The 27962-nt window shown below is 44.7% G+C and overlaps 1 protein-coding gene across 1 annotated transcript; it reads right to left on the reverse strand.

Annotated features, from left to right (window-relative positions):
• Window positions 1–2947: 2947 nt before the first annotated feature.
• LOC135878491 (interferon-induced very large GTPase 1-like) lies at window positions 2948–22611 on the reverse strand. Its single transcript, XM_065404172.1, has 8 exons — window positions 22598–22611; window positions 18072–18385; window positions 16679–17332; window positions 15854–15998; window positions 13030–13331; window positions 11699–11755; window positions 9724–9795; window positions 2948–7665 (listed from the first exon to the last, which is right to left on the reverse strand). Exons 1-8 carry the CDS (start codon window positions 22609–22611, stop codon window positions 2948–2950), a joined length of 6276 nt encoding a protein of 2091 aa, XP_065260244.1.
• Window positions 22612–27962: the final 5351 nt, after the last annotated feature.

A 27962-nucleotide genomic window follows, 5' to 3' on the forward strand; every position in this document is an offset into this window, starting at 1 on the left:
TGCCCGCAAACTCCTGCATCAGGGACAGGCTGGTCTCTCCCTGGCTCGTTCCTTACCAGCTCTGCTGAGTCTCTCTGCCAGCTGTCTCTGCCTGATGTCTCTCAGCACCTCCACAGCCACCTCCACTCCGTAGCGCTCCCCGTAGTGACTGATCAGCAGGTCAGTAACATCCACGGGATCCCCCTTCTCCAGCTGACCCCAGGGGATGGCTTGTGCTTGAACCTCTTGAGATCATCCTTCCTCAGATCATCCAAGGTTTCCAGCAGAAGGTCTCTCCCTGTCCCCTCCATGCCACCCCCCTTGGATGGGACCCTGGAGAAAGAGCTAGGCCATTACATTGAGACAGTCAGGAAGTGGCTTCTCTATCTGCAGCCAGGAAGCAGGGCCTGGGGAACAGAAGTGAAACTAACATGCCCGGCCAATATCAGCTCCCAGCAAACCCCTCCCTGGTACACCCCTCCCAAACACCCAGCTGCCCCAGCATTAATCCCTTCAATCCTACTCGTTTGGCAGCTTTGGCTCGGGGACAGGGAGAGAAGTCAGACTGGCACCCCGTGTGCAAGTAAAAGTCGTGGTCCAATCAGAGAGCTGCCGCCCTGGAGACGTCACTCAGCTCCCAGTGGGGGGGGGGGAAGGAGGGGCTGTTTGGGATGGGGTCAATGGGAGGGGGGTGGGGTGGAAGGGAGGGAGATTCGGTGAGTTGGGGAGGGGTGGAGGAAGTTTGGGGGATCAGTCACAGGTTACAGATGTGGGTGAGGGGAGGGGGAGTTTGAGGGGAGCTGGTTGCGGGTTGTTGCGAGGGGTCAGTGGAGAATCAGTTCTTTGACCACCCCCCATTTGGGTCCTGCCTGCAGGGCGTTGCTGTGTTTCTGCTGCACTGGGCCATAGAACCGGCTCTGAGGGTCCCTGCTCACAGCGAGGTTTCTGGCCTCGGCCAGAGCAGCCCAGGGGAGGGATGTGCCTTGTGGATCTCTGTCTATGTAAATGCTGATAAACCTGGCGTGGGTGCTGCTTGGCCCTTTGGCTGAGTGCACCTGTTGGCGTCACTAGGCATAGCTACCAGGTAACTCGGGGAAGTGGAAGGCCATAAGTGCCGATGAAACCCCCCTGCTCTGGGTCTAAGTGAGCCACAGTAACTCCATCTTGTGAACTTTAACCAGCCTCCATGCTAACAGCCTAAAGGCTGAAGCAGAATATGTAACGGTCAGCCTTTTTCGCAGTAAATTGCAGTGATCAAGTGTGTGGTTCATGCAAAATTAATCAGTTGGACCGAACCCCTATGATGCTGTTGGGAGAGCGATGAAGAAAAAGGTTGCCACTGTATTATAAGGAACATGGAATTAGGCAAGAATGCTGAAATCCATGATAAATAATGGTGAAGGGTCAACATCCTGTTGGTGTGGGAATGGGTAATGCATTATACTAAGGGGTCTATCCATCTCTCTCATTTTAAATTATCCCTTATCCCCATGAACTGTTCCTCTTAGGATAATTTTGCTGTAAAAAGTCACATATGAACATTATAATGAATCAACATCCAGTGACTATGAAGCAAAGAATTGTATTAATTTTATTTTGTGTTTTGTATAAGTTGTTTTGTCCTTATACGATGATGAATTTTCAACAGCATTAAAGCAGTATGCAAGGTTAGTTTGCTAGTAGAAATTAGTAACTGCTTCTAAAAGTATGCGTAGCACTCTGACCCCTGGATTAATCAACAGAAATATATTACAAGAAGAAAATAAAACCCTTCATGTTTGAAGTAACCAGCTTTAAGCTTTTCTTCCCTGCCCCAACACACGTTTTATCAAATTAATAATAATCACATCAATAACTTGCCATTCTTTAATGTTTTCCATTAGAGAAATGAACATTATTGAATTAAGCATCATAACCCACAGAGAGGTGGGTCAGATTCATTATCCCTTATTTTACAAAGGACAAACTGAGGCATAGGGAGGGATCGGGGAAGTGAAATTACCTAAAGTAACAGAGCAGGTCAGTGGCAGAGCTAGGCCAGAACCCAGGAATCACTAGTCTCAGTACCTCTGGCCCACTAGCCCACATTCCCATCTCAGCACTAGGAAGAGAACCCACGTGTCCTAGTCTTTAGCCATCAAGACCATCCAGCCCCCGACAGATAGAGAAGAGAGAGTGAGGTGCTGCTCTGTGCCAGGAGCCCCTTCTTGTTAGACTTCTTTTAGAATCCGAGTTCTTTTCATTGGATTATTTGCAGCACTGGAACCCTGAGCTGCTCTACAAGTTACCGTCTAGATGGTGTATTCCACCCGTTACTTTTAGGAGCCTAGTCATCAGGAAAGATGGTAATGGGGGAAGTGAGTAGATGGCATAAGCAAAATGGAGCAAAGATGAGGAGACAGACCACAGGTGGGGGTGAACAGAGTGCATGGAATGGAGGGCAGAGATAGCACTACAAGTGTGCCATCAATGGCATGGGATTTGGTAATTTCTGATCATGGTACACTGTCCCAATTATAACGGGGGCCAGAAATGAACATAACCCTTTATCTGGAATGACACTGTCCAGCTTTTCTAATAAAACAGATTTTGTTGGGCAAAATACGATTACATGGTATAGTGTATCCTACCCTTTGAGTTTAGCTGCCTGGGTCAGGGTATTGATACTTGAATTAGTAGGAGAGTTGATCTGTTTTGGGAGTGAATTAATTGGTTATTGGATGTCACCTTGGCTCTGGTGAAATGTATCTGTGGTTTGAGCATTCAAAAACCTAAGACTTGATTCTCTTACAATTAAAAAAAAAAAGATTTTCATTCTGAAGTTATGAATGGTGCCTGATAGCTTCATAGATGAAATTACATATTTGTTTGAAGTTGGATTTTTTTCATGTCTATTTTTAAATCAGAAGAATGTTCATTTTCCTGTCTGATCACATGTATATCCCATTTAGGCAGACTGTCTGCATGTTTATTTCATAGTAAATGCTTCCTTTAGGCTCTCCAGAGCCTGTTCTTTGGTTATTTTTTGCCAGTCTGCTGGGAGATTGGCTGGTTTAGCACCATACTCCTTAGCAAACTGTTGATTGAACTCCTTAAAAACAAATTTCCAGTAATCAGAAGCAGTAATGCTGGGATCTGGCTGAATGCGCCAGTGCGGGTAATATTGACGATAATCTTTATAAGGATGATCCTTCCAATCTGTGTCTGAATTTCTAAATTCAGTGTTGGAAACCACATCAGAAGAACATAGAGAATAGATAAGCTTTTCTGTTACCAGACTTTGGTATCTTCCTAGCCCTTGAGGACGATGTACTGATGCAAAATGCTCCTTATGATCCCCTCCTCCTGCTTCGCAGGGGACTTTACAGAATGGACACTGCTTCCCACAGCCAAACACTCGCTTGAAGATTTCATCCTGGGGCTTCAGTGGCAGATGGGAGAGCTTTGATTTAATTTCCAAATCTTTCAATTCAGCTAGTATTTGTTTCTGAAGATCAGGAAGGAAGGTTTGAATAAAAGTAGAAAATTGATCTGGATCTGCTGTGTTTTTAAACTGTATCCCCACCAAGCTATCCTTGGAAATGACTAGGTCCTTCTGCAGCACTTTACAAAAGTTGTTTAGAAAGGCTGATATTGTCATAACACTTTCATCTTTGGCTTTCTCCAGAGCATCCCTGACTTTCTTTATTATCGTGGATAGAATTTCTTCCTCCAGATCTTCCAAATCCTCAGCCTCTCTGTAGAAATCTAGTATGTGCCTCCAGATCCAAGCTTTGACAAACTTTTCATAGTTGATAATGTATTTCACATAGTTGTTGAAGTTCCCATCTTCTAACAGCTTCTTCTGCACAGTGAACTGGAAAAAGCTCCGGCTGGCATATTCAACAGACTGTCCGCTGCTGAGAATGTCATCCACTATTTCCAGTCCGAGTCTTTTGCTAACATAATCCATTAAGGCCGGTTTGAGACACTGATCACAGAACTCCTTGGCTCTATTTTGTCGGGCATCTTTTTCCAAGTAATGGTCTCTAAATGTAGAGAAATACTGAGGTTTCAGCTTCTCCAGTCGTTGCTGAGGATCATTTTCCTTGAGAAAATCTTCATGCATCTTCTGAAATGCATGAGCGGCTTCCCCCAAAATGTGAAGTTTCAGATCAACTTCAAAGCAAACAGACGTCTGCAGTTTTTTCACTTCCTCCTGTTGAAGTTTCTCATTGATCAAATGCAACAATTCTCTGCAATAGGTTTCATCATAGTCTGCCTTGGAATAGACTCTCTCTTCAATGTAACTATTACATTGGGCCATCAAGGATTCAGCAAGTTTTTCTGTTTTCTGTGACTGTTTTTTTGTAAACCAACGTTTCATAGCTGAGGTAAATGAAAAGTCTAAATATTCAGTTCTCATCGTGAAAGAGTTAATTCTATAATTTATCAAGCTTCCTGCTTCTTGTATCTTCTGATTGACAGAACTCCCTCTGTTATCCAGGTCTTTTCTCAGATGGAACTCTATATCTTCATGAATTTCATGTTTCTGTAAACGAATGGGCGATAATTCTGAAAATGTTTCTTTCCACATTTTTTCAAATTCCATTTCCAATTCTTTATTTTCCAACTTACTTTCTTTTCTCCTGCATTGTTCTAAAAGCATGTCCACTTTCCCTTCAATTACTTTCATGTACTCAGCCTGGATATTGGCTATCTTGTGCTGGCCTTTTTTAATGTGAATGGCTTCCTTACATTTCTTAAATGAATAACTTTCCAGCTCAGTTTTCAGGCTCTTTGCACTTCTGATAAAATCTTCCCTGTACTTTTCTATCAGATGCAGATTTGCTGCCCCGCTTTCAAAATATTGTTTTAAAAGCTCCAGAATTCTCTGTTCTCCACACAGTAGTTTCTGTTGCATTTCATATTGTGACTTATCAGCTTCTAGTTCATCAGGAGAAAGATTCTGAATGGCAGTTTCTTTTTCAGTTATCCAGAGGTGCATTTCCTTGCGGAAATCCCATTCCCACTCAGAATACTTCACGGACAGCTGGTTATAGGCTTCAGCTATGAGGCTGTTTCTAAAGCTGAAGATGAAGTTCTCATGTTTGACAGCATTCCACAGACTCTTGACCCATTCAATAAACTGTGGAATGTCCTTGGGGGTTCTTTTAAGTGAACGGTTCTTTATGAATTCAAACAGATACCTCTTTAACTCATACACTTTTTCACTGTATCCCATATTCACCGGAGCCATGGGAGGGACTCCATGCCACAGCCCAGGGATGTACCAATTGTGTTTTTCCAGATCATACTCCATGATATCAGAAAATTTTATTTCCTTGTTTAGTTTTTCCATCTTTGCTGCAGCTTTGATCATTTCATTCAGCTGCTCCAGGAGGTGTTTCCTGTCCCTCATGTTTTGTTCATGTGCAGACACATCACTGACGTTCTGATGCACAAACTGGCAGTTTGGCTTATGCCCTATTTTTTCCATTCTGAGAAATGCATGGACCACAATTTGCAGAATATCCTTCATTTCGGTGGCGTTCTCCATGGCCATGTTAACGATGGTTATGTCACTCAGTCCAATCACCAGGGTGGCCAGCTCATTGTCATGTTGATAACTGTCCTCCAGTTTGGCCAATTCAGGGGCTTTCAAGCCTTCTGTGTCTATCACCAGGATGAAATCACAGCCCAGCTCCTTTTTTAAGATCTCTGTAACTTGAATGAGCAACATGAAGGCTCCTCGCGTACATCGGCCACTGCTCACTGCAAACTGCAGGCCGAACATGGTGTTGAGGAGGGTGGATTTCCCAGTGCTCTGCACTCCCAGCACCGTTAGAACCAGCGTTCTGGACCTTCCCCCCAGCTTGGCATGGAGCTGGGTCAGAACATCTGTCACCCACTGCAGTGGGATGTTGGAGGCATCTCCATCAATCAGCTCAATAGGAAACCCTTCCAGCATCAGGTCAGCTGCTATGCCTGGGAGGTGGGTGAACTGTCTTCCACTTTTTAGAATTTTGCCTTCTTTAACCATTGAGTGTTCAGCCTCATAAAACTGCCCCAACTCACGCATGAAATGCTCAACCCCTAGAGAAGTGGAAGATATTAATTTATCTAGTTCTGCCAGCTGTTTGGGGTCATCTCCTAAAGACTTGCATTTCTCTTTGTATTCAGCCCGTAGTTTAGAAAGATTCCCCCTAGCAATGTGATCCAGCTGAAATTTCATCCATTTCAGGAAATAATGTTTTTCTAATGGAAGTAGATGTTGTATTGCATCAATGAATTTAGTCAAACCATCAGTAAGGTCACATTTATTCTGCTGTTTACGTAATTCCAACATTTTATCTTTCAGCTGAGATTTATATTTCTCAGCAGGGATATCCCCCTGCCTTCTCATTCGGCACATTTCTTTTTCCACTTTAGCCAGGCTTTTCCATAAGTCCCCTTGGAGCCTCAGCATTTCTTGTTTGTAATATGCCACATCTTTTATTTCTGTGGTGATTTCTTTAACGCATTTGCTCGCAGTCTGACATTCCACACGGTCTTCATCTATTTGGATTCCTAGTTCACGCGCTATCACAGCCATATCTTCTATACCTATCCTCTTGGGAGAAGAGTTCATTATGCTTTGTATGGTGGACTGCAGCTTTTCCACAAATTTTGCTTTATTTGTGCTGCTATCTTTCATCAGCATATGTGAATTTTTCAGTTTCAGCACAGGGGCTAATTTGTTAAGGAATGCCAGAGTTTCACTGGATTTCCCAGCCTGGCGGTTGAGAATGAAGTAGTATTTAGTTGTGGATTCTTTCAAAGATGATAATAGAGTGTACTCTCTTTCAGTGATGTTTTCAGCAAATATGAACACAGCTGAGGAGACCTCTGTTAAAAAGCTGAACTGCAGCCAGTGAGATTCAATGTCTCCACGTAGATTTGTAACTGCCACAAGTTCTGGGAAAAGATCCAAATTCTTCCTCCCACCAGGGAAAAACCAGGAAATCTCAACCAGCCCATCTGCGATTTCCCGAGGGACGTTCCCAGACTCCATGTCCTGATGGATGAAGAAATCGTGGTGCTGCTGGGAGGGGCTGAGAACCTCATTGAGGAGTTTGGACTTGGAGAAGCTGCAGCTCCCCAGCCGCACAAAGGAAATGGTTGGCATTGACGTGAGCACCAGGCTCTCCTCCCTGAACCCTCTGCTCTCTGCCAGGGAGTGCGGCCTCCACTTCCTCACAATGTCCCTCATGGCCCACAGCATCAGGGTGCACTTGGGGGTGTCGAGGGCAGGTAGCAGCAGAGGGAGGGCAAACTGGCACATGGACATTTTGGACAGGATCTCCTGCTGTAGGAAACTGTCTGAGCAAAGCAGAACGGCACAGAGAACATCAAGTGGATTCATAGAGACTTTAGTGTCAGAGTCACTAACAAAGAAAATTTGTTCATCGATACCTTGTTCCTCCTCATCCACCCTGGTTCCTTGATCATGAGGTGCCCCACACCTAAAGTTTGTGCTTCTGGCTGTCACATTCAAAGCCATGACCTTCCTCAGGAAATGCCATGGTAAATCTCTTAATTTTTGAGGAGTCCAGTCCTTTAAACTTCCTGAGTTGATTTCCAGGACATCATTCATCCTGAGCTTTCTGCTTCCATACTTCTGTAATTTTAACTTGGAGAGAACTTCTCTGAATGTTTTTCTTCTCTCTGTAGAAAGGAGTTAAAATATGAACATAAATTTCAGAGCTGAAAATATAGGGCTAGATTGTCTTATCCGCAAAGGCCACTTGGTGCTACTAGGTGGTGGAAAATGGCCCAAGAGAACCTGTGGAGAATTCTTCCTGGGTAGGGGAACTCACCACTCACGGAAAGTTGGCAGAAGTGGCTCCCCCACCCAATCCCTGGCCAAGGAGACCTAAGTGGCATTGTCGAGTGGAGTGGTATTACACCTGATCCTCCATTGGCATTGAGGTTTGTTACAGATCTTGCATCAGTGGCATAAACTAGAGGAGGCCCCAGGCTGCTCTACCTTCCACAGGTTCTTGGATGCTGAGGCTCAGGGAGATGTAGAGGAGAATCAGGGTCATTGTGATTTTGTTTGGCAATTGTTGATTGTGACACTAGGGTAGTGATGCAAAGCTGTAATTAGAGGATGGCAATACATAGACGTGACAGATACATCAAGGAGCTACACTTCTCATGCGCTTCAATGATTATTTAGATTGCTCTGTATTCTTAGTTTTCCCTCCATTAATACGTTGCTGTTTGCAGTCAATGATAGAAACTAGTGTAGGATTTTTTTAATCTTGCCCAAGTTCCCAACCTTTCTTCGTTCCTCTCCCATAAACATGACTTATAGGGACATACAGACAATGGCAGCCTCACCTGAGGACAAATCCATGTCTTCCATGATACAATGTGCTCTCTTCTTTGGAGAGTTGGGTCACAATACCACTCACAAACCGGGTCTTCTCACCGCTCACTGCTATATGCAGCTGCCTTTGCCTTCTAGTCTGATAATATGTACAGTCAGGCCTCGATTTCCACAGTATTTTTTTTGCACGGTTTCAGTTACACACGGTCAATTAATTGTGACCCTTTCTTTTTGTACACAGTAGGGATTCATTTTTACACGGTCCAGCACAGTGGTCAAGATGTGCAGGTCAGTGGATTAGCCAGGACCTGACACTTGGGTGGGTGGGAAATGATGGGGGTGGGGGACGGAAGGCAGGAGGGATGGAGCAGGAGGGATCGGGGTGCTTCCCCTTCCCTCCTCCAGCCAGCCTTGCAGGGGGCCATGGAAACTCTGGCCAGGGCTCCCCCCGGTCCCAGGCATGCACTCACCGCAAGAGCTCACCCTGCTCTGCCGGGGAGCAGGGTCCGCCCGGTCCCAGGCATGCACTCACCGCGAGAGCTCACCCTGCTCTGCCGGGGAGCAGGGTCCGCCCGGTCCCAGGCATGCACTCACCGCAAGAGCTCACCTGCTCTGCCGGGGAGCAGGGTCCGCCCGGTCCCAGGCATGCACTCACCGCGAGAGCTCACCCTGCTCTGCCGGGGAGCAGGGTCCGCCCGGTCCCAGGCATGCACTCACCGCAAGAGCTCACCCTGCTCTGCCGGGGAGCAGGGTCCGCCCGGTCCCCGGCATGCACTCACCGCAAGAGCTCACCCTGCTCTGCCGGGGAGCAGGGTCCGGGGCTCGCCCTGTTCTGCCACCCAGTGGCGTTCCTGCTGGGGATGGGGTCTGGGACTTGCCTCACTCTGCCCAGTGCTCCAGCTGGGGAGTGGGGTCGGGGGCTCGCCCTGCTCCGCCTGGCGCTCCTGCCATGGAGAGGGGTCAGGGCACGGGGGGCTTACTCCACTCCACCCTCCTGGCATTTATCTTGTGAGCCTGGAACCTAAACCCTTATTTTCCATAGACCGTTGGTATCTTTTTACATGATTTCTATTTGCACGGTGTTTTTTAAGAACATAACCACAATGTAAATTGAGGCCTGACTGTACAGTGGGTTACTAACATATCTATCCTATCTAGGGATTTATACAGTACCCATCACGGTGGTATCTGAGGATTCCTGGATCTGCTACATCATTAATCCTGGGTTTTTAAATGGAGATATTCTAAACTACTAAGGACTAACGCTTAGTGTTTTTATATGGATTATATTAGCTAAAGTATTCAAAGCCATCATAAATCTAATAGTATTGTTAACTAATGAGATGCAATACTAATGACACATGCACATGGGAAAATTATATGAGGACTACCTTTGGGGAGGTCTTTTTGCTTCTGTTCTGGGTCCTGCTGAATAGCAACTTCTTGTTCTTGAATTAAAGAATCTAGGAAGAAATCCAAAGGGAAAATATATCATCACCATTAATTACTAAAGTTTCTATAGGAGAGAGAGATAGCTCAGTGGTTTGAGCATTGGCCTGTTAAACCCAGGGTTGTGAGTTCAATCCTTGAGGGGGCCACTTAGGGATCTGGGGCAAAATCAGTACTTGGTCCTGCTAGTGAAAGCAGGGGGCTGGACTCAATGACCTTCCAGTTCTAGGAGATAGGATATCTCCATTAATTGTATGTATTTATTTATATTTACTGAATAGCAGAAAAAACACTGCTGAATTCCCTGGGTGCAGAAGTTGTCAGTGTATCAAGGACCATCAGGCATGAAATAAACAATTTCATCTACACTCTAGTAGAAGGAAGTGATCTGAGGATTTATATTTATCAGACCTTCCTTAGGGAAAAGGTGGAAAGGCTATCTAGGGATTCCCTCTTTTGTCAGACTTTAATTTGGCTGCATAAATCCTTTGGTTTTTTTGTTTTGTTTTGCTTACAGTAATTTAGAAATGAGTCTAAAAGAAGCCTTTTCAAACTCTTAGGCCAGGTCTACACTACCGCGGTAGTTCGACAGCTGGCAATCGAACTTCCGGGTTCGATTTATCGCGTCTGGTCTGGACGCGATAAATCGATCCCGGAAGCGCTCGCCGTCGACTGCGGTACTCCAGCTCGGCGAGAGGAGTACCGCGGAGTCGACGGGGAGCCTGCCTGCCGCGTGTGGACCGCGTCTGAACCGCGGTAAGTTCGAACTAAGGTATGTCGACTTCAGCTACGTTATTCACGTAGCTGAAGTTGCGTACCTTAGTTCGAATTTGGGGGTTAGTGTAGACCAGGCCTTAGTTTAAAATTAATTTTGTATGAGTTTTTGCTTTGATTGAACTTTGAGAACATTAGTCCACAATTTGGACTTCAAAGCTCCATGGATATTGGATCTATATCCAATTGCAGTTCAACTAGCTTGCCTCTTCTAATACTGACCTAATACTGTTATACTCAATTGTACAGAAACTGAACTTTAGGAAATAGTCTTGTAGAACTTGCCAAGAGGAGTTGATTGAAAATCTGAACATACAGTGAGGAAAAGCATGCTGGGAAGAAAGATGGAAATCTACTAATTTCTTCTAAAACTTCTTGTGCTACTACCAGAAAAAATATGAACTTAACCAAAACATTTCACAGATTCAATGCTCAAATTAAACATGTAGCAATTAGTTGGTATTGTTAGGATAATAACCTCAGATTCCCTACAAAGTATGGTCCTAAACTGACAATCATAGTATTACCATATTGCTAATCATTTTGCTTTGAGTCACTACTCTCTCTCAGTGAAAATAACCAGAGAACTACTGTAACAGTGAGGGAAATACCACCGTAGCTTTCAAATTCTCAAGTGTTTCTCTTATTTAGCACTTTTTGAGTGGAACCTATGATCCTCCTTTCCCCCAAATTTAATGTGCCCTCACAGGGCAAAAAAGTCAATTTGTAAACCCACCTCTGCCTCTAAAAACTGTTCTGCTGCTGCCGTGGCTGACAGACAGCTTCCCACTCAGCAACTGGCTACATATATTTTCTCAATTATTATATTTATGATTTGTATTGCAGTAGCACCTAGGATCCTCGTCTATAATTGGGGCCCCTATCTATTAGCACAGTGACTGATCCAGCTCCCGTTGAAGTCAGTGGAAAGGCTTCTATAGATTTCAATGGGATATGGATAAGGCTCTTAATGAAGCAGTGGCTGGATTATATTTGTCTTCCTGTGTTATAACATTCAGAGAATTATATCAATAAATAGTAATATCTAGTAAAATTGTCAAAACTAGTTCCAGAGCTAATTGCCATTATCATTTACAATAATGTGCTACAGTAGCCAGCAGGAAGGGTTGTAAGAGGCAATACCTTTAGGAAGGTCTTTCTCTACCAGCTCTGGTACTTGCGGGGTGTCAGCTTTCTCCTCTGGAATAAAACAATTTGGCAAGGGAGCCAAGAGGAAAACTGCATTAAGTGAAATTCTCTTTTCTATAGGTTCTTACACCACGTTCATCACAGAAGTATCCGAGCACCTTCCAGCAATGCATTAAGCAGCATGATGCACCTCTGTCAACTGTTTGTTCTCTCGGCCTATCCCCAGAAGTGTGAGCAGGGGTGTGTTTTGTTTTGGATTTTTAAAAAGAAATATATATTAGAGAGCGCGAGGCCAATGAAAGCCACCTTGCACTTTGGCCAGAAGTTGGTGAGGTTTGTGATGGTCCTTAGTTCCTGGGGGAGTTAATTCCACAGTCTTGGGTCAGCCCCTAAGAAAGGTCTGTTCCAGTTTAATTACATCTGTCACTGAATAGAAAAATAAGGTCACTCTCTGCTTCCATTGACAAAGAAATGAGACGGGGAGTTCTTTTACTCTGAAGATAACCTAGAAAAAATGTGTAATGTGAGATGGACATAAGGGTCTGTGATTTGGCTACATTCCCTAAAAAAACCCCACTGAGATTGTCCTAAGGGCAGACTCTCCAGGGATCTCCCTGTTCTACCAAGAACAGAAATATTCAGAGACAAATTGATAGGAGGGGCTGCTGGTGTTGGGTTATTTTGGTGTCAATATCAGAGTGCTTTCTGCCACTGATGTATAGGATTTGGTATAAGTCCTATTAACGGAGTCATGATGCATAAATCATCCGACAGTGAAGTGGGAAGATAGCACCTTTCCCTCTGCAAGGTGCAAAACATTAGAGTACAGGGGATGGAGGCAGTGAGAGGTATGAGATCTATACACTCAGAAGTTCTCATAAAACTTTTTTAACAAGGTCTGAGCTGTTTATCTAGGATTGAGTTAAGACTAACAGAATGACAGATTATGATGGTCTTCTCAATTAATTCTCCATCAGAAGATAATGTTGTTGTATATTGAATACGTTATCTTTGGGCCTGTCTACACTATAGATATTTACTGAATCTGGATCCATCTTCTAAAATGGTTTATTCCATGTGCAGTTCATATCTACACACAACAGGGTTAATGTATGGTTCCTCACTGTGTGGGTTACCTAGCCGGTCTGCTTGTGAGCTGGGTTGAAAACAACTGACAGGACTTAACATTGTTCCTTTGCTGCATAGACATTTACATTAAAATATATATTTCTTAATATAGATCTCTGATTGGAAATGTGGACATATTCAATTTTATGGCTAACACATTCTTTCCTTATGAAAAATAAAAATAAAATACAACTCACCATAGCTTAAATATAAATCCTGATCTATACCTGGAAATACAATTTCTAAACACTCCAGAAATTGCTGGCAGGCTGATTCCCCCTTTTTCTGTATCAGAATCAACAATTTTCTTCTTTTCTTCTTGGGATCCTCCTCTGTTTTATCCAAGGTATTGTACTCCTCCTCTGTGACAATGGATTGGGAGAGTAATTCATCCAAGATGAGTTCTAGGTCTTTTTGAAGAATTTCAATTAACCTTTTTCTTTTGTTGCGTATAATCTCTGAGGGTTTTTCACCAGCAGATTTTTCTAAATCACAAGTCCTAAGACAGAAAAGATTTTTTTTTTTTAATATAAAGAACAAGGAACAGGATTTGTGATGCAGCCATGGTTAACTTTAATATACTTAGTCTTGTCGCATTCTTGGAACATTCGCAGGTAATCTGCAAGTTAAACAATTTGAGATGGAGAATAAACACGTTTTCTCCTAAAACGTTGGAGTTGAAAATTGTCACTTCAATTGAAATTTTCCTCTTCTTCAAGTTTGAAAATAAAAGTTGACTTTTTTCTCTGAAATCATGGGGAAAATGCTTTCACTTTTTACTTTTCTTCCACTTTTGTCCAATTGGAATTTTGTTTTTTAAATTAAGATAAAATAGAAATTTTTCCACCCAAACAAAACAAAAAGGTTCATGACAAATTTAAAATACTAACAACAAGGAGTCTGGTGGCATCTTAAAGACTAACAGATTTATTTGGGCATAAGCTTTCATGGGGTTTTTTACCCACGAAAGCTTATGCCCAAATAAATCTGTTAGTCTTTAAGGTGCCACCGGACTCCTTGTTGTTTTTGTGGATACAGACTAACACGGCTACCCCCTGATACTTAAAATACTCAAAATCTTGCGTCTGACGAAGTGGGTATTCACCCACGAAAGCTTATGCTCCAATACATCTGTAAGTCTATAAGGTGCCACAGGACTCTTTGTCGCTTTTTACAGATCCAGACTAACACGGCTACCCCCTCATACTTAAAAATCTTTTGTTGTTCTCCCCACCATGCAACATGTTCATTTCAACCCGCTGTGCTTTTGAACAGAATACTTCTGTGCTAGTTGCTTTATCCAGTGTTCAAGGCTTGTATTACACCATCAAAACTGCTATATATTTAAAAGCCAATGATCCACAGTATAACTATATTTTGTAGATAATCCCTGCTCCAAAGAGCTTTCAGTTTATTTTTGGGTATTGTACAGCACCAAGCGCATATACTGTCAGTTGTAAACAAGTAGGTACTATATTTTGTATCTTGTCTTTTATATGAACTGTATTCCAAATGCATTACAGTTTTAAATACTGTAATAAAACTATAAAGTTAATATAAGGAAAACAGGGGAAGATAGAATTGAAATGTTTAGAAACAGGGGAGAAAAGAGAGATTTTCAGATAAGATCTTAAAACAAGTGAAACCTTGATGAGGTAGAAAGTTGCTGGGTGTTCCAGATGGTAGGGATTTGCAGAGAGAGAGAGGCTCTTGCACCACTATACCGTGATTATGGCGGCTGCTAGACACACAAAAGGATGTAGAGGAAGACAGAGGTTTGAAACATATGGATGGTGGTTCTGAAATGGAACCTGAAATAAACAAGGTGCCAGCAGAACTGTCTGGGAATAGGTATAAGTTGGACATAGATCTGTGGACATTTGAGAAGTCAGCAGGGGCATCAGGCACACTGTATGGAGGAGTCCGGGGAGGTGAGATTAGAGGAGGGAACTGCCATTGCCCAGGCCAGAGGAGATGGACATCTAAATGGGAATCTCAACAGAGAAGGAATCTTAGGGAGGCCATAGAGGGAGTGTCAGTATCCCAAGGGAGAAGAGATGGTGGCCTGCCTGGGAACTTATAGAGCGAGGAGCTGGGACTCAGACCAGCCATTGTTGAGGAAGCTGCAAAAGTGTAGGCAACAAAAAATAAGAGGCTTTGTTCACATGCCTGGTTTAAATCCTGGGTGCATCATACAACTTGGAACGAAGTGAAAACCAGGTTTTGTATGGAGAGGTTTGTTCAGCTGTAATGTTGACCCTGTTGACTGTCTAGTAAATATTTTACATAGGGCTGCTGGGGCCACACAAATGTGTTGATTCATTGGTACCCAATGTTACTTGTACAAGAAGCAAAATGGTGTCAAAATAGGATGTAATTTTTGAATCACTATGGGCCAATTCCTCTGCCTAGTGCACAAGTCTAGCAAATGGGCTGTGGTGGTCTGGGCAATGGGAGCCTTCTACAGACTGATTCAGGCCACCAGTAGACCCCCGAGCAGCTGCATCCCTCTGTCCAATGTAGCAGATCTCTGTTGCTGTGGATGCACCACCCCTATCTCTACCCATGAAGTACTAATCCACAGCATGTGGGGATTGCAGACCTCCTGTTGAGTGATCTTACCACATCCTTCTCCTGCACAGTAGAACTACACCTGCTCTGTTGTATGAAGGGCCTTCTATGGCTCTTTCTCAGGTTGGAGGACTTGGCTGTATAAGAACTTATACATTGGTGGCACTATAATTGGGGCTGACAAAACACGTGGATTTTCAGATTCAAATTCTGCTCATTCACATCCTTGTGAATCCAGAGAAACTTCACTGGCATAACCATGGATTTACTCTGGTGTGACTGAGATCAGAATCTGGTCCTAACCACACTGACATCAGGGGTATTTTTCTGGATTTACACAGGGCTGACTGAAACCAGAATTCAAGTCTACTACTGAGATTTTCACAGTAGTGCAGGAAATCTCGGAATAGTCTCTAATCACAGCTCATTATAACTGTTCAGAGACATTACCCTTTGGCTGGTGTTCTTGATGGAGTGGCTCCCTCTGGTTCCTTCTCAATAGTCCTCGCTGCCAATAGGTCACCAGCTGGTGCTGACTCCGGCATGTTTCTCCAAGGTCCGATAAGTTCATTTTGGGCTTGTAGGAACAATTGCTCTGGTTCCAGAAAGTAAAGGGTTACATTTCAGAAAGACAGTTTATTAATCTTAAAGATTCCTAACATATCCTCACAAAAGCCTTTTTAAAACCTACACAAAAGCCTATAATCTATGACCCCTCTAAGGTCATGTATTTGTAACTGTTTTGTTGCTTCTAGTCCAATTAACATTAATCAGATGAGAAGAGGGCATGACATGAGTTAGTTACAGCAGGTTTATTTATAACAGAAAATATGAGATTCACAAGCATGTCCCAGTTAGCAACTTCACTTTCAATTGTAGGTGTTTGCTAGCCCATAGTGTGTGTGTGTGTGTTGACCTACTGTACCTAACACTGCTGAGTTTCTTTCCTTGTCTAATTTGGAAGCTTCTAACTGGTAAAACCATAGTGCTGAATCTCATACAGTATGTGTTCGTATGATGGGTAAAAAAGGGAATGTGTTGTCACAGACTAAAGGGTTCTAAAGGTGATTCTTTTAGAAAGTCTCTCACCATTGTATCTGCAGATATAGTGTAATACCGTGCAGACAGGGTGGATGACACCTTAAATGTTTCTTAAACATGGTATGTCCCAACCCCAACTGCCTTATTCTGGCTAAACCTCATTGATTTCATTGGGAGCTTTGGCAGGGCACAAGGCCTAAAGGTTAAATCCCAAAATGTTGAGGATAAATAAACCTTCAGAATTCTCTTTCTCTGAAGTCAGGGGGACTTCTGGGCTCTTCGCTCCTTTCCCTTTCCCTTTCTCCGAGGTTGCAGAAGCTTCTAGGATCTCAGATTCCTTCCCCTTTCCTGAGGATGCAGTGGCTTCTGGGCTCTCTGCTCTATTTCCTTTTGCTGAAGATGTGGTCACTTCTGGGCTCTCGGCTCCATTTCCTTTCTCTGAGGATGCGTCGGATTCTGGGCTCTCAGCTTCGTTCCCTTTCTCTGAAGATGTGTTGGGTTCTGGACTCTCAGGTCTATTCTTTTTCTCTGAGAATGAGTTGGGTTCTGGGCTCTCAGCTCCATTTCCTTTCTCTGAGGATGTGTCGGGTTCTGGGCTCTCAGCTCCGTTCCCTTTCTCTGAGGATATGTCGGGTTCTGGGATCTCAGCTCCATTCCCTTTCTCTGAGGATTTGTCGGGTTCTCGGCTCTCGGCTCCGTTCCCTTTCTCTGAGGATGTGTTGGGTTCTGGGCTTTCGGCTCCGTTCCTTTTCTCTGAGGGCTCAGTGGCTTCTGGGCTCTCAGGAAGATTCTTTTTCACTGACGATACAACCATTTCTGGATCTTCTGGTCCATTCTTTTTCTCTGAGAACACTGCAGCTTCTGGATTCTCAGTTCCATTATTGGGATCTAAAGATTCAAAAAACAATATCAGATAAAATCCTATTCAGATTCTTCAAGATTCTTGATATTCTGGTGTTCTTGACACTAGACTCCAATTTTCCTTCCTTCCAAAATTACACCAGAGTATTTGGAGATAGCACACATCAATAGTAACACAACATAAGTGCAAAGAAGATATAATATAATATAATTTCTAGAAAGTTCTGAGAGTCATGGGCAGATGAGATGTGATCTACTTTTATATCAAATGAGCACATTGCTTTGATATATATATATATATTCTTCAATTATCCACTGGGGATTTCTTTTAAATGAAAAAAGTAATTTATTATATAGATCCAGGAACGAAACCCTTAAAAGAAATAAACTAGGCTTTTACATTGTCCGTTAGGAAAAATCTAACAGGATTTATCAAAGGGTTTTAAAGAAATTTAAAGCATCTGGACTCCTGAGATCAAATTCTGCCTAGGCTACAAATGAAAATGAGTCTAGTAACCTGATCCCATCCTGCTCCATTGTAAAAGATTAGACAAAGATATAGTAGATGGAGTGATGGATATGAAAGGCTGTTTGGAAGATGACTCTCTTTTAAATTATACAGGATGGTTCAAAAAATCAATAGAAAGGTGTTCGTTCTGTATGAAATTGTAGAAGATTTTTCCTTAAGAGGAGGATCATTCTTTAGAGATAATCTGAAATATTATTTGATCTTAAAAAAATCCACTAGAAAGAAAATTTTACTCACCGTCTTCTAAATACTCAGAAATTGGTTCTAAGCCTGGAAATGTGTGTTGCAGGTTTTCCATACAATCTAGAAATTGCTCATGGGCCGATTCTCCCTTTTCGAGTACTGTTTCAATCAGTGTCACTATTAGCTTCTGTGGATCGTTTATTTGACTCAGTGTGAAGTACTCTCTCTCTGTAATCAGGAGATGGGCATCTACAGTACTCAAGACACCCTCTGGATCTGTTTGAAGAACATCTGTTAGTTTTCTTCGGGCCTTTCGTATAATGTCTGAGGGCTTCTCATTGGCAGCCATTGCTTCCAAATCACAAGAGCTGGAATCAAACAACAATAACCACAAAAGAGCATTCTAAGACAGGTCACATTCAGAAATTGATCTTTACAACCATAAAGGGTGAAAAGGTCTTCATTTTTTTTTAAATGAAAGCTTTCATTCTGAAGAGTTTGTAAATGGCACAAAGCTATGGCTTTGATTCTGAAGGTCCAGGTTTAATTTGCACTGATGACTGTGGTGTCTGCATGTATGCTTATTTACAAATGACAGCCCAGCTAGTAGGTGAACTCCTCTGGTTGTCAGACACTTGGCATGAGCTTTATTTTAGGAGTACACTTAACATTTAGATTGGCATAGCTATGCTGACCTAATCCCTGGTGTAGATGCAGCTAGGTGGATGTAAGAATGCTTCGTTGATCTAGTTACCATTGCTCAGGGAGGTGGAATTCCTACAGCGATGGACAAACCCCTTTTGCCACTGTTGGCTGCATCTACACTGTGGGGTTATTGTGGCATAGCTATGGCATCGCTGTCCTCACAGTGTAGATGTGGCCTAACTTGGGGGATTTGTAGGTAAAAAACCTTGTAAGCATGTGTGATCATGCGCCCTCTAGTGGTGGCTTCAACAAAGCTAAGAGTCTGTTATAGTTAACAGTTCCTTTAGCTTAAAGCAGGGGTCAGCAACCTTTCAGAAGCGGTGTGCCCAGTCTTCATTTATTCACTCTAATTTAAGGGTTTGCATGCCAGTAATACATTTTAACGTTTTTAGAAGGTCTCTTTCTAGAAGTCTATAATATATAACTAAACTATTGTTGTATGTAAAGTAAATACGATTTTTAAAAATATTTAAGAAGCTTCATTTAAAATTAAATTAAAATGCAGAGGCCCCCGGACCGGTGGCCAGGACCTAGGCAGTGTGAGTGCCACTGAAAATCAGCTCGCGTGCTGCCTTTGGCATGCGTGCCATAGGCTGCCTACCCCTGGCTTAAAGAATAGAGTGCTGGAAGTGCCAGGTTTGATTCCCACTGATGAACGTGGTCTCCGTGGGTATGTCTACACTGGGATAGAAAAAATGCGGCTGGCCTGGGTCAGCTGACTCGAGCTTGCAAGGCTCAGGCTCCGGGGTTGAAAAACTGCTGTGTAGACACTCAGGCTCAGGTAGGAGGCTGAGCTCTAGGACCCTGCAAGGTGGGAGGATCCTAGAGCTCAGGCTCCAGTTTGAGCCCGAACATCTACACAGCGTTTTTTCACCCCACAGCCCAAGCCCTGTGAACCCAAGTCAGCTAACCCAGGCCAGCTGTGGCTGTGCGGCGGGTCTTTTATCCCTGTGTAAACATACCCTGTATGTATGAAGCCATGGCCCCTTACCCAGAGATGAATGAACCAGAGGCTGTTGATCAAATTTTGTCCTCTGAAACAGGTGTAAGTAGGTCTAAGAGAGTCTTGTATATAACAGGAGACAACTTACACTACCTTACATATCACCTCTGAATTTGGCCAAGGGTCCCTGCAACCAAGAATTTACGATCCTACAGTTAGATTGTGCCCTTGTCCTGCTTTACCTCTTCTCTCAAAATACTCCCCACTATAAGCAGTTGCACTATATGTACACAAGTTAGTAACTATACTACTTATGGAAGTAACTTATATAATGAACCCCTACAATGCTAACTGTGGATTGTATATTTGGTTTCAATATTCGTAAATCAAAACTCATGCTGTTTGGGCCAGCCATTCAAACAGAAATAATACTGGGTTAGTTCTAACCAACAGAGTGAGAATGGGGAAATGTACAATTCAAATCTTGCTTTTAGTGAATAGCTGAGTTAAAACACTTGCTTTTCACAAGAATTGGTGCCAGCAAAGTGTCACTACTAGAATAAAGAACAGGAGTACTTGTGGCACCTTAGAGACTAACAAATTTATTAGAGCATAAGCTTTCGTGGGCTACAACCCACTTCTTCGGATGCATACTACTAGAATAGTCACAGAAAACGGAGAGCTTTGCAAATACAGTTAAATCAGAATCCACATGACTATTCAAAGAAAACATTTCCCAATAATGGACTTGAATCTCCTCTCACATTTGTACAATTGCCTGATCCAAAGGTCACTGAAGTGAATGGGAGTTTTTCCATTCACTGCTGTTGGCCATGGTTCGGGCCCTAAATCAAGAATAACTCAATTCAAGTCAGTGTCGTCACACTGATTTTACACCAGAGTGAAAGCAGGATCAGGCCCACTGTCTCAAATCTAGTAACACTTGAGTTGGGACTCTTAGGGATTTGGTTCAGAGGGAGGAGATCTGCACAAACACAGAGACAAGAATGCGCCAGTGCTGGAGATTTCCATGGCAATAACACCCAAATCTGTCATAACATATAATTTTTTTTAAATTGACCCTCATCACTCTCACAACCTAGTCCAGATCTGCTCTCTGACTGGACACCAGTCCATTGTGATGGGATCCCATGTGCTGCTAAGCTGTCTTGGTTTGAGCAGTAATTGTTTGCTGTCCTAGCTTTGGGTTACTCCCTAGGTGCAGATCCTGTGTCTGACAGCCCTCTTGGCAATGGGACCCTGCAGTCTGAATATCTAGACCCCAAAACCACTGCCACAGCCCTTCCAAGCTCCCCAGTTGCTTAAACACATTCCCTCCTCAGTCCCATTGGCTGTGTGAGTTCTGGTTTCCTAGTTGCACGCTTCAGGGACAACGTGGCAGAAAAGCAAGAGAAACAGGCTCAGCAAAGGAATTTCTTAAACACACACACACACATTTGACTCATAAAATGCACAAAACAGTTACAGATCTATGGAAAACAACAAACTCCTGGATGTAAGCCCCCCGCCCCCCAGTCTAGTCTCACTCTTTTGTGATCCACTGGGTTTTATCCTTGGCTTTAGCTAAGATCCATCCTGCCTTCACCCCTCCTTCTGGGGGTAAAACTGCAGCTGTCCCATGGGCCATGTTTTGAGGGGGGAGGAAAGTCCAGTCTCCCCCACCCCCCTTGCTGAGAAGACAGCCCATTCAGAGGCAAAGGAAAAGGCTCTGGCTGGTAGTAACCCCATTGTTTGACCCAGGGAGGGCCATTCAATGCGGAGGACCCCTTGATTGGTTTGTCACACTCTTCTAGACAGAGCTTCTCACTAGGTGTTAAATATCTGCTACCGAATAGATGATCTAATTCACAGTGACAGTTACAGTTACAAACAGGATCTCATAAAGTCAAATGGACACAGATATAATATTCCCCAAACTATCTCAGTCCCTATCAGAGTTCTCAATAGCACACTGGAAACTAGTGAAAACAATCTGATAAGCAGGAACTGTATTATCAGCCGTTGCCTTTCTGAATATTGCAAAAGGTCCTTTTTCTAGATGAAAATCTTACCGCACTGGGTTATATAGATTTATCACGAGGGGACAAATTCTGCGCTCTTTTCTCAGTTTGTACTCTGTCCTTATTCAGGGAAACTCTTGATTTTTAAAAAAAAAAATCATGATTGGATGTTTTTTCTGAAAGCTATGATCTAATTCAAACAGGAATTATTTCAGGGAAGTTATATGGCCTGTGCCGGGGTGGCTAAACCGTGGCTCGTGAGCTGCATGCTGCTCTTTTACAGTTAAAGGGCAGCTTTCGGAGCCCCCATTGCCCACCCCATTCTATGCCTGCTAGACTGTTTGGGGGAGCTCGGGGCTTCTGCCACAGGGTGGTAGGGCTAAGGGCTTCTGCTCAATGAGCCCCCTGCCACACCCCGCACCCCTCCTGCACCCCAACCCCCTTCCCTGAGCCCCCTCATACATCCTGCACCCCTCCTCTGCCCAATCCCTTTCCCTGAGCCTGATCCTGCACACCGCACCCCACTCACACCCTGCACTCCCTCCCACACCCCAACCCCCTGCCCCGGCCCTGAATACAATTTCCCCACCCAGATGTGGCCCTCGCTCGGCCCAAAAAGTTTGCCCACCCCTGCCCTAATCCCACCACCCCGCCGCAGGGCTGACGCCCCGAGCCCTGGCAGGCATGCCCCGGCTCTCGAACTTCTGAAGATTGTTGTATGTGGCGTAGAGGGGCAGTACATTTGCCCATCCCTGGCCTGTTCTATACAAGTCAGACTAGATCACAGTGGTCCCTTCTGGCATTAGAATCTCTTAATTAAATCAATCTGGTAAAATACGAGAGAGAATTTCAGGATTTACCCCACTGATCTTGATTAGAATTAGCCCCCTGGAATGAAGAATCGTTCCTACCTTCCATTCCCCATTAGAATCAAGAGAGTGATGAGGTGTCTGCTGCCAGTGAGGTTTCTGATCTCATTCCTTATGTGAAGAGAGGGAGAGTGGAGTAAACGAAACTGAAACTAAGTGCTGGGAAAGCAGCCAAGTGGAAACCTGGTTGGCATTATAAGGAATGAATTTCAGACAAACCATCAAAATGATCCTCCTCACGAATGAGACTGAGACCTTTATTGACAATAAAAGTGCCCCATCTAGGGGGCAGCAACCCCAAAGAGGCTCATAGGGTACACCACAGAGATACCAGCCTGCTCTGCAGAACATATTGTAGGGGATAATCCAGCATCCCCGCACCAATAATCCAGGTTAAGGGGGTGGGTAGGAGGGAGAGCTGGATATGACCAGGTCCAGGTGCCACGTTGAAGGGCTCATTGTAAATACACACACACACACAGATCTTTTAGAGTAACTGGATCTAATAGATTGTTTCCATCTCTTATCTTTGAGACTTACACCTCTACCACGATATAACGCTGTCCTCAGGAGCCAAAAAATCTTACCGCGTTATAGGTGAAATCACGTTATATCGAACTTGCTTTGATCCACTGGAGTGCGCAGCCCCGCCCCCCCGGAGCACTGCTTTACCGCGTTATATCCGAATTCATGTTATATCGGGTCGCGTTATATCGGGGTAGAGGTGTACTTTAAAATCATTTATACTCTGAAATGTGACTCTGTAAAAGGGCACTGTAGGCTTCAGAACTGGGTTTTTTCAGGGACTCCAGTGCAAATTTAAGAACTTCAGAATGGCCAGACTGGGTCAGACCAATGCTCCATCTAGCTCAGTATCCTGTCTTCCGACAGTGATCACTGTCAGATGCTTCAAAGGGAATGGACAGAGTAAGGCCTTGTCTACACGGCCACTTTACAGTGCTGAAACTTTCTCGCTCAGGGGTGTGAAAAAACACCCCTATGAGCGATGTATGTTTCAGTGCTCTAAAGTGGCCGTATAGATAGTGCACCAGCGCTGGGAGCTATCCCCCTTGGGGGGGGGGGGGGGGGGGTTATGGTGATGGGAGAGCTCTCTCCCAGCACTGGTGCCACGATTACATAGCCACATTAAAGTGCTGCTGCGGCAACGCTGCCATAGCAGCGCTTTCACGTCGGCTGTGTAGACAAAGCCAAAGTGATCCCCTGTCATCCAGTCCCAGCATCTGGCAGTCAGAGGCTTAGGGCCTGGGACCCCAGAGCATGGGGTCGCATCCCTGACCATCTTGGCTAATAGCCATTGATGGACCTATCCTCCCATGAATTTATCTAGTTCTTTTTTAAATCCAATTATACTTTTGGCCTTCACAACATCCCCTGGCAACGAGTTCCACAGGTTGACTGTGCCTTGTGTGAAGAAATATTTCCTTTTGTTTGTTTTAAACCTGCTGCTTATTAATTTCATTGGGTGACCCCTGGTTCTTGTGTTATGTGAAAGGGTAACTAACACTTCCCTATTCACTTTCCCCACACCATTCATGATTTTATAGACCTCTATCATTTCTCCCCTTAGTCACCTCTTTTCCAAACTGAACAATTCCAGTCTTTTAAATCTCACCTCAGATAGAAGCTGTTCCCAATCCTTAATCATTTTTGTTGCCCTTCTCTGTACATTTTCCATTTCTAATATCTTTTTTGAGATGGGGAAACCAGAACTGCACACAGGTATGGGAGAACCACGGATTTATATAGTGGCACCATGGATTTATATATGTTCAATTTACAAGTAAGATGTATGTGTGTGTGTGTTTGTTTATAAACTTTCAGCCTGCAAACTCATCCTGCCTTGTGTAGTGTCTCCCACTCTCACCACTTTATCATTAATCTCCTGATGTTTGGTATTTTTAATTAAGGCTCCAGCTCCTGGACTCATGGGATTACAAAAGAATCTTCGCTTTCATTTTTTTTAAAGTAAGTTTCTAGCCCTTAGATTTGCAGAGAAATGCTTGAAATCTTTTGTGAGAAAGAAAAGCTTAAAGGCTCAAAAATCAGAAGCAGCATAGAAAGAATCCAAATGATTTTAGTTTTTTAAATCAAAGCTTTTTAAGCCAATCTCATGATTTTGGGGTCCTGATATGATTTTTGAACAGTTGGTATTGGCAAGACGGGGGCCAGACTCTCAGCTGGCATAACCCCTCCTTGTCTTGGTGTAGGGGCTATTGCAGGGTGGGCCTGTGATGTGCTGCAGCTGTCTTGACCAGTGGAGTGGCTGGCTCCTTGGGAGCTGTTATTCACCAGGACAAGTTAGAGCCATGCAGAGGTTGTTTTAATGTATGACAGAGGGGATGATTCAGCCTGTAATAGCTCCCAGGATCAGGGCTGGCTTTAAGCCAATTCGTCCGATTCCCCGGAATGGGGCCCCGCACCTAAGAGGGCCCCGCAACGTCCGGGGCTGCCGGCAGAGCGAAAAAAAAAAAAAAAAAAAAAGGCGCGTCCTGCTTCTCCCCTGTCCCTCCAGCGCTTGCGCCGCCATACAGCTGATCAGCGCAAGCCTGGGAGGGAGGGGTGAGGAGTGCTTGGGGAAGACGCGGGGCCAGGGCGGGGATTTGGGGAGGGATCCAATGGGGCAGGGAGGGGGCGGAGCCGGGGCAGGGAGGGGGCGGAGGGGGGGAGGCGAGACAATTTGCGTCCCGGCGTGGGGTCCCGCACCTGCTAAAGCCGGCCCTGCCCAGGATCAGGGTAGCAGAAAGCTACCTAAGCCCCACATCTAGGTGGGCCATAACAGTGCTTGGTGCTCCTGGGGATCTGGTCCTGAATTAAACTGGGTTCCTTCTTTTCCATCATTACCAGTTGTAACGATTTTGGTTAGCAAAATTCTATTCTTTTGTATGTATATTCCATTCTGTACAATTCCATTGTTTTCAACTTCTGCTCTGTGACATCTGTGCAGCCCAATTGTCTTTCAATGCATGGGCGTGAGAAGTAAAGGGAATAGTCGGCATTCCTTGCCACCATCACAGTTCCTACAATGCTGTCGATAATGCATTCCAAAACTTGATAAGGCTTTCACTTCAATCTCCAAAACTCCCTGCCATGTGACTGTTCTGGCCCCCGGGCTCACAGATGCAAAAGGTGGTGGTGGTGGGGTATCCATAAGGTAATTCTTTAGTGAGGTCATCCCTGACTCATCTCTGGGTTGGAATTTCCCCTTCTCCATTGTCTTGTAAACTGGTTTCTTCCTACTGTATTGAGAATCAAGGTGGTTCCTCTAGACACTTTGCTTTTTAATGGGTATCAATGGACCACTCTCTCCCCTAAAGGGTGTAGCTGTTGCTGTGGGCGAAACTCAGGCCCTGTACACATACAGCTTAGGTCAGCATAAGTTATGTTGCTCAGGGGCGTGAATAAGCCACCCCCGCTCCCCAAGCGATGTAAATTACACTGACCTAAGCACCAGTGTGAACAATGCTGTATCAGCAGGGGAGCTTCTCCTGCTGACATAGCTACCACGTTCGCAGTAGTTGGAATAATTAAGTCGACAGGAGCGCTCTCTCCCAATGGGTTAGAGCATCGGCACTAGCAATGCTGCAGCAGTGCCGCTGTAAACTCCGTAGCATAGCCATAGTCTCAGTAAGGATTGATGGCTCTTATTGTCGTGGGATTTGTCCCAGCCATGTGAGAGTTATGTAACATCCAAGTTAAGATATTACTCTTAACATGAGAAATGCAGAATTAGCATATGAGTATTAGAATCATCCATTCACCAGCATTTAGGAAAGTCTAAATACTACATATTTTATTGCAATTTTAACAACATTTCACCAGCATTAAGTCTGACAGACTCTCAGTTGATACGTAGGCATAAAGTTGGCCTAACCCTCCAGCATCACACCATCTTCCTTTTTGGCTCCCAGGTTGGCTGAGTGTCTGATTCCTTCTCTGGTTTTAAATCATCTTTCTCCCCTGGCTCTGGGGCTCACTCTTGCTCTGGGTTTAAATGACCCAATAAGAATGCCAGAAGAGAAATTATTGGTATTTAATGAATAATTGTCTTCATTCACCTGCCTGACCATTTAGCTACATAGCCATTTGTTTTCTAATATATATTAACACAAATGAAAACTTTGTTTAACAATAGTTAATTCTGCAAGAGACAAAACTTTTAAAGCATGGAAAGGCTCCAGTATTCATTTCCACCTTCACATCATCTGCAGCACTGTTGATAACACACTGCAACACTCCATCTCCAACAGTTACTGAAAGCAGCATGCAACCCAACTTCTCACAAACCCACACTCTAATGCAAACTTTAACGGCTACTTTATTCTCCCTTGTAGGAAGAAATTGAGACCCCAGCATCTGTGTGGGGCAGCCTCCGCCTGCCACCACCTGGGGCCCTGACTGCTGTGGGGCTGGGCACAGACCCCTCCCCCACCCTGCAGCCAGGCGTCCCAAAAGAGGCACAGCCCTGCCCAGGGTCCCCATCTACTGAGCCCTTTATAGCCCCCCAAGCACTCAGGCTGGTCCCTAATTGGCTGCTCTCCAGCCTCCTCTATGCAAATGAGCCCCCATCCCTTGAGGCTAACGAGGGCCTAGGTGCCCTGAGGGGGGCGGAGCTCGGCATGAGGTGACAGTTAAACCGACACAACGACACAACGGGGAACGGGGGGGACAAAGGGGTAGGGAGTTCAGGGGGAGGGGTAAAGAACAGGAGGGGGGATTTAGGCGAGGGCCAGGGAGGGGGAGGACACAGTTTACATGGGTAGGGAAGGGGGAATTCCAGAGGGTGGAGAGACGCAGATTTGAGAGAAGGTTGTGGGGAAGGGGAGGGGCAGGGGGCAGGAGTCAGGGAGTCGAGGGGAAGGGCCCTGTGGGATGGGGGAGATTGGGAGGGATCAGAGGGGAGAAGAGAGTTCAGAAGGCAGCAGATGTGGGGGATCCAAGAGGAGGCTGGGAAGGAGAGGGGGAAATGTACAGGAGAAAGGAGCAGCTCAGGGTCCGTGAGGGAATTTAGTGAAGGGGTTTTCATGGGGGGGGGGCACTTCTCAGGCCTTTCCCAGGCCCCAGGCCCTGGCAGCTGCCACTCCCCCATCAGCCCCAGCTGGCCCCTCTGCCCTGGGCAGCGAGCTCTCGGGATAGGACTGTTTGCTGTGCAGCCTCAGCCCCCTCTGATTCCCTGCCCCGGGGGAGCTGCTGTCCCGTCCCCCTCAGGCGGAGCCGTTCTCGGCTGACAGGACAAAGGGGGCAACCGGTGTGGTGTTTAGATGCTGCATGTGATTATTAGAATTGGGAGCTCTGGCTGCTGGGAGTCTGAAAGGACAGGAAACAGGAAGGAGGGGGGAGGAGTTGAGGAGGCTGGGAGAGTTACAGAGTGTGCAGCTACAGCTTGGAA

Source organism: Emys orbicularis, chromosome 4 (assembly GCF_028017835.1).
Source record: "Emys orbicularis isolate rEmyOrb1 chromosome 4, rEmyOrb1.hap1, whole genome shotgun sequence".
NCBI lineage: Eukaryota > Metazoa > Chordata > Testudines > Emydidae > Emys > Emys orbicularis.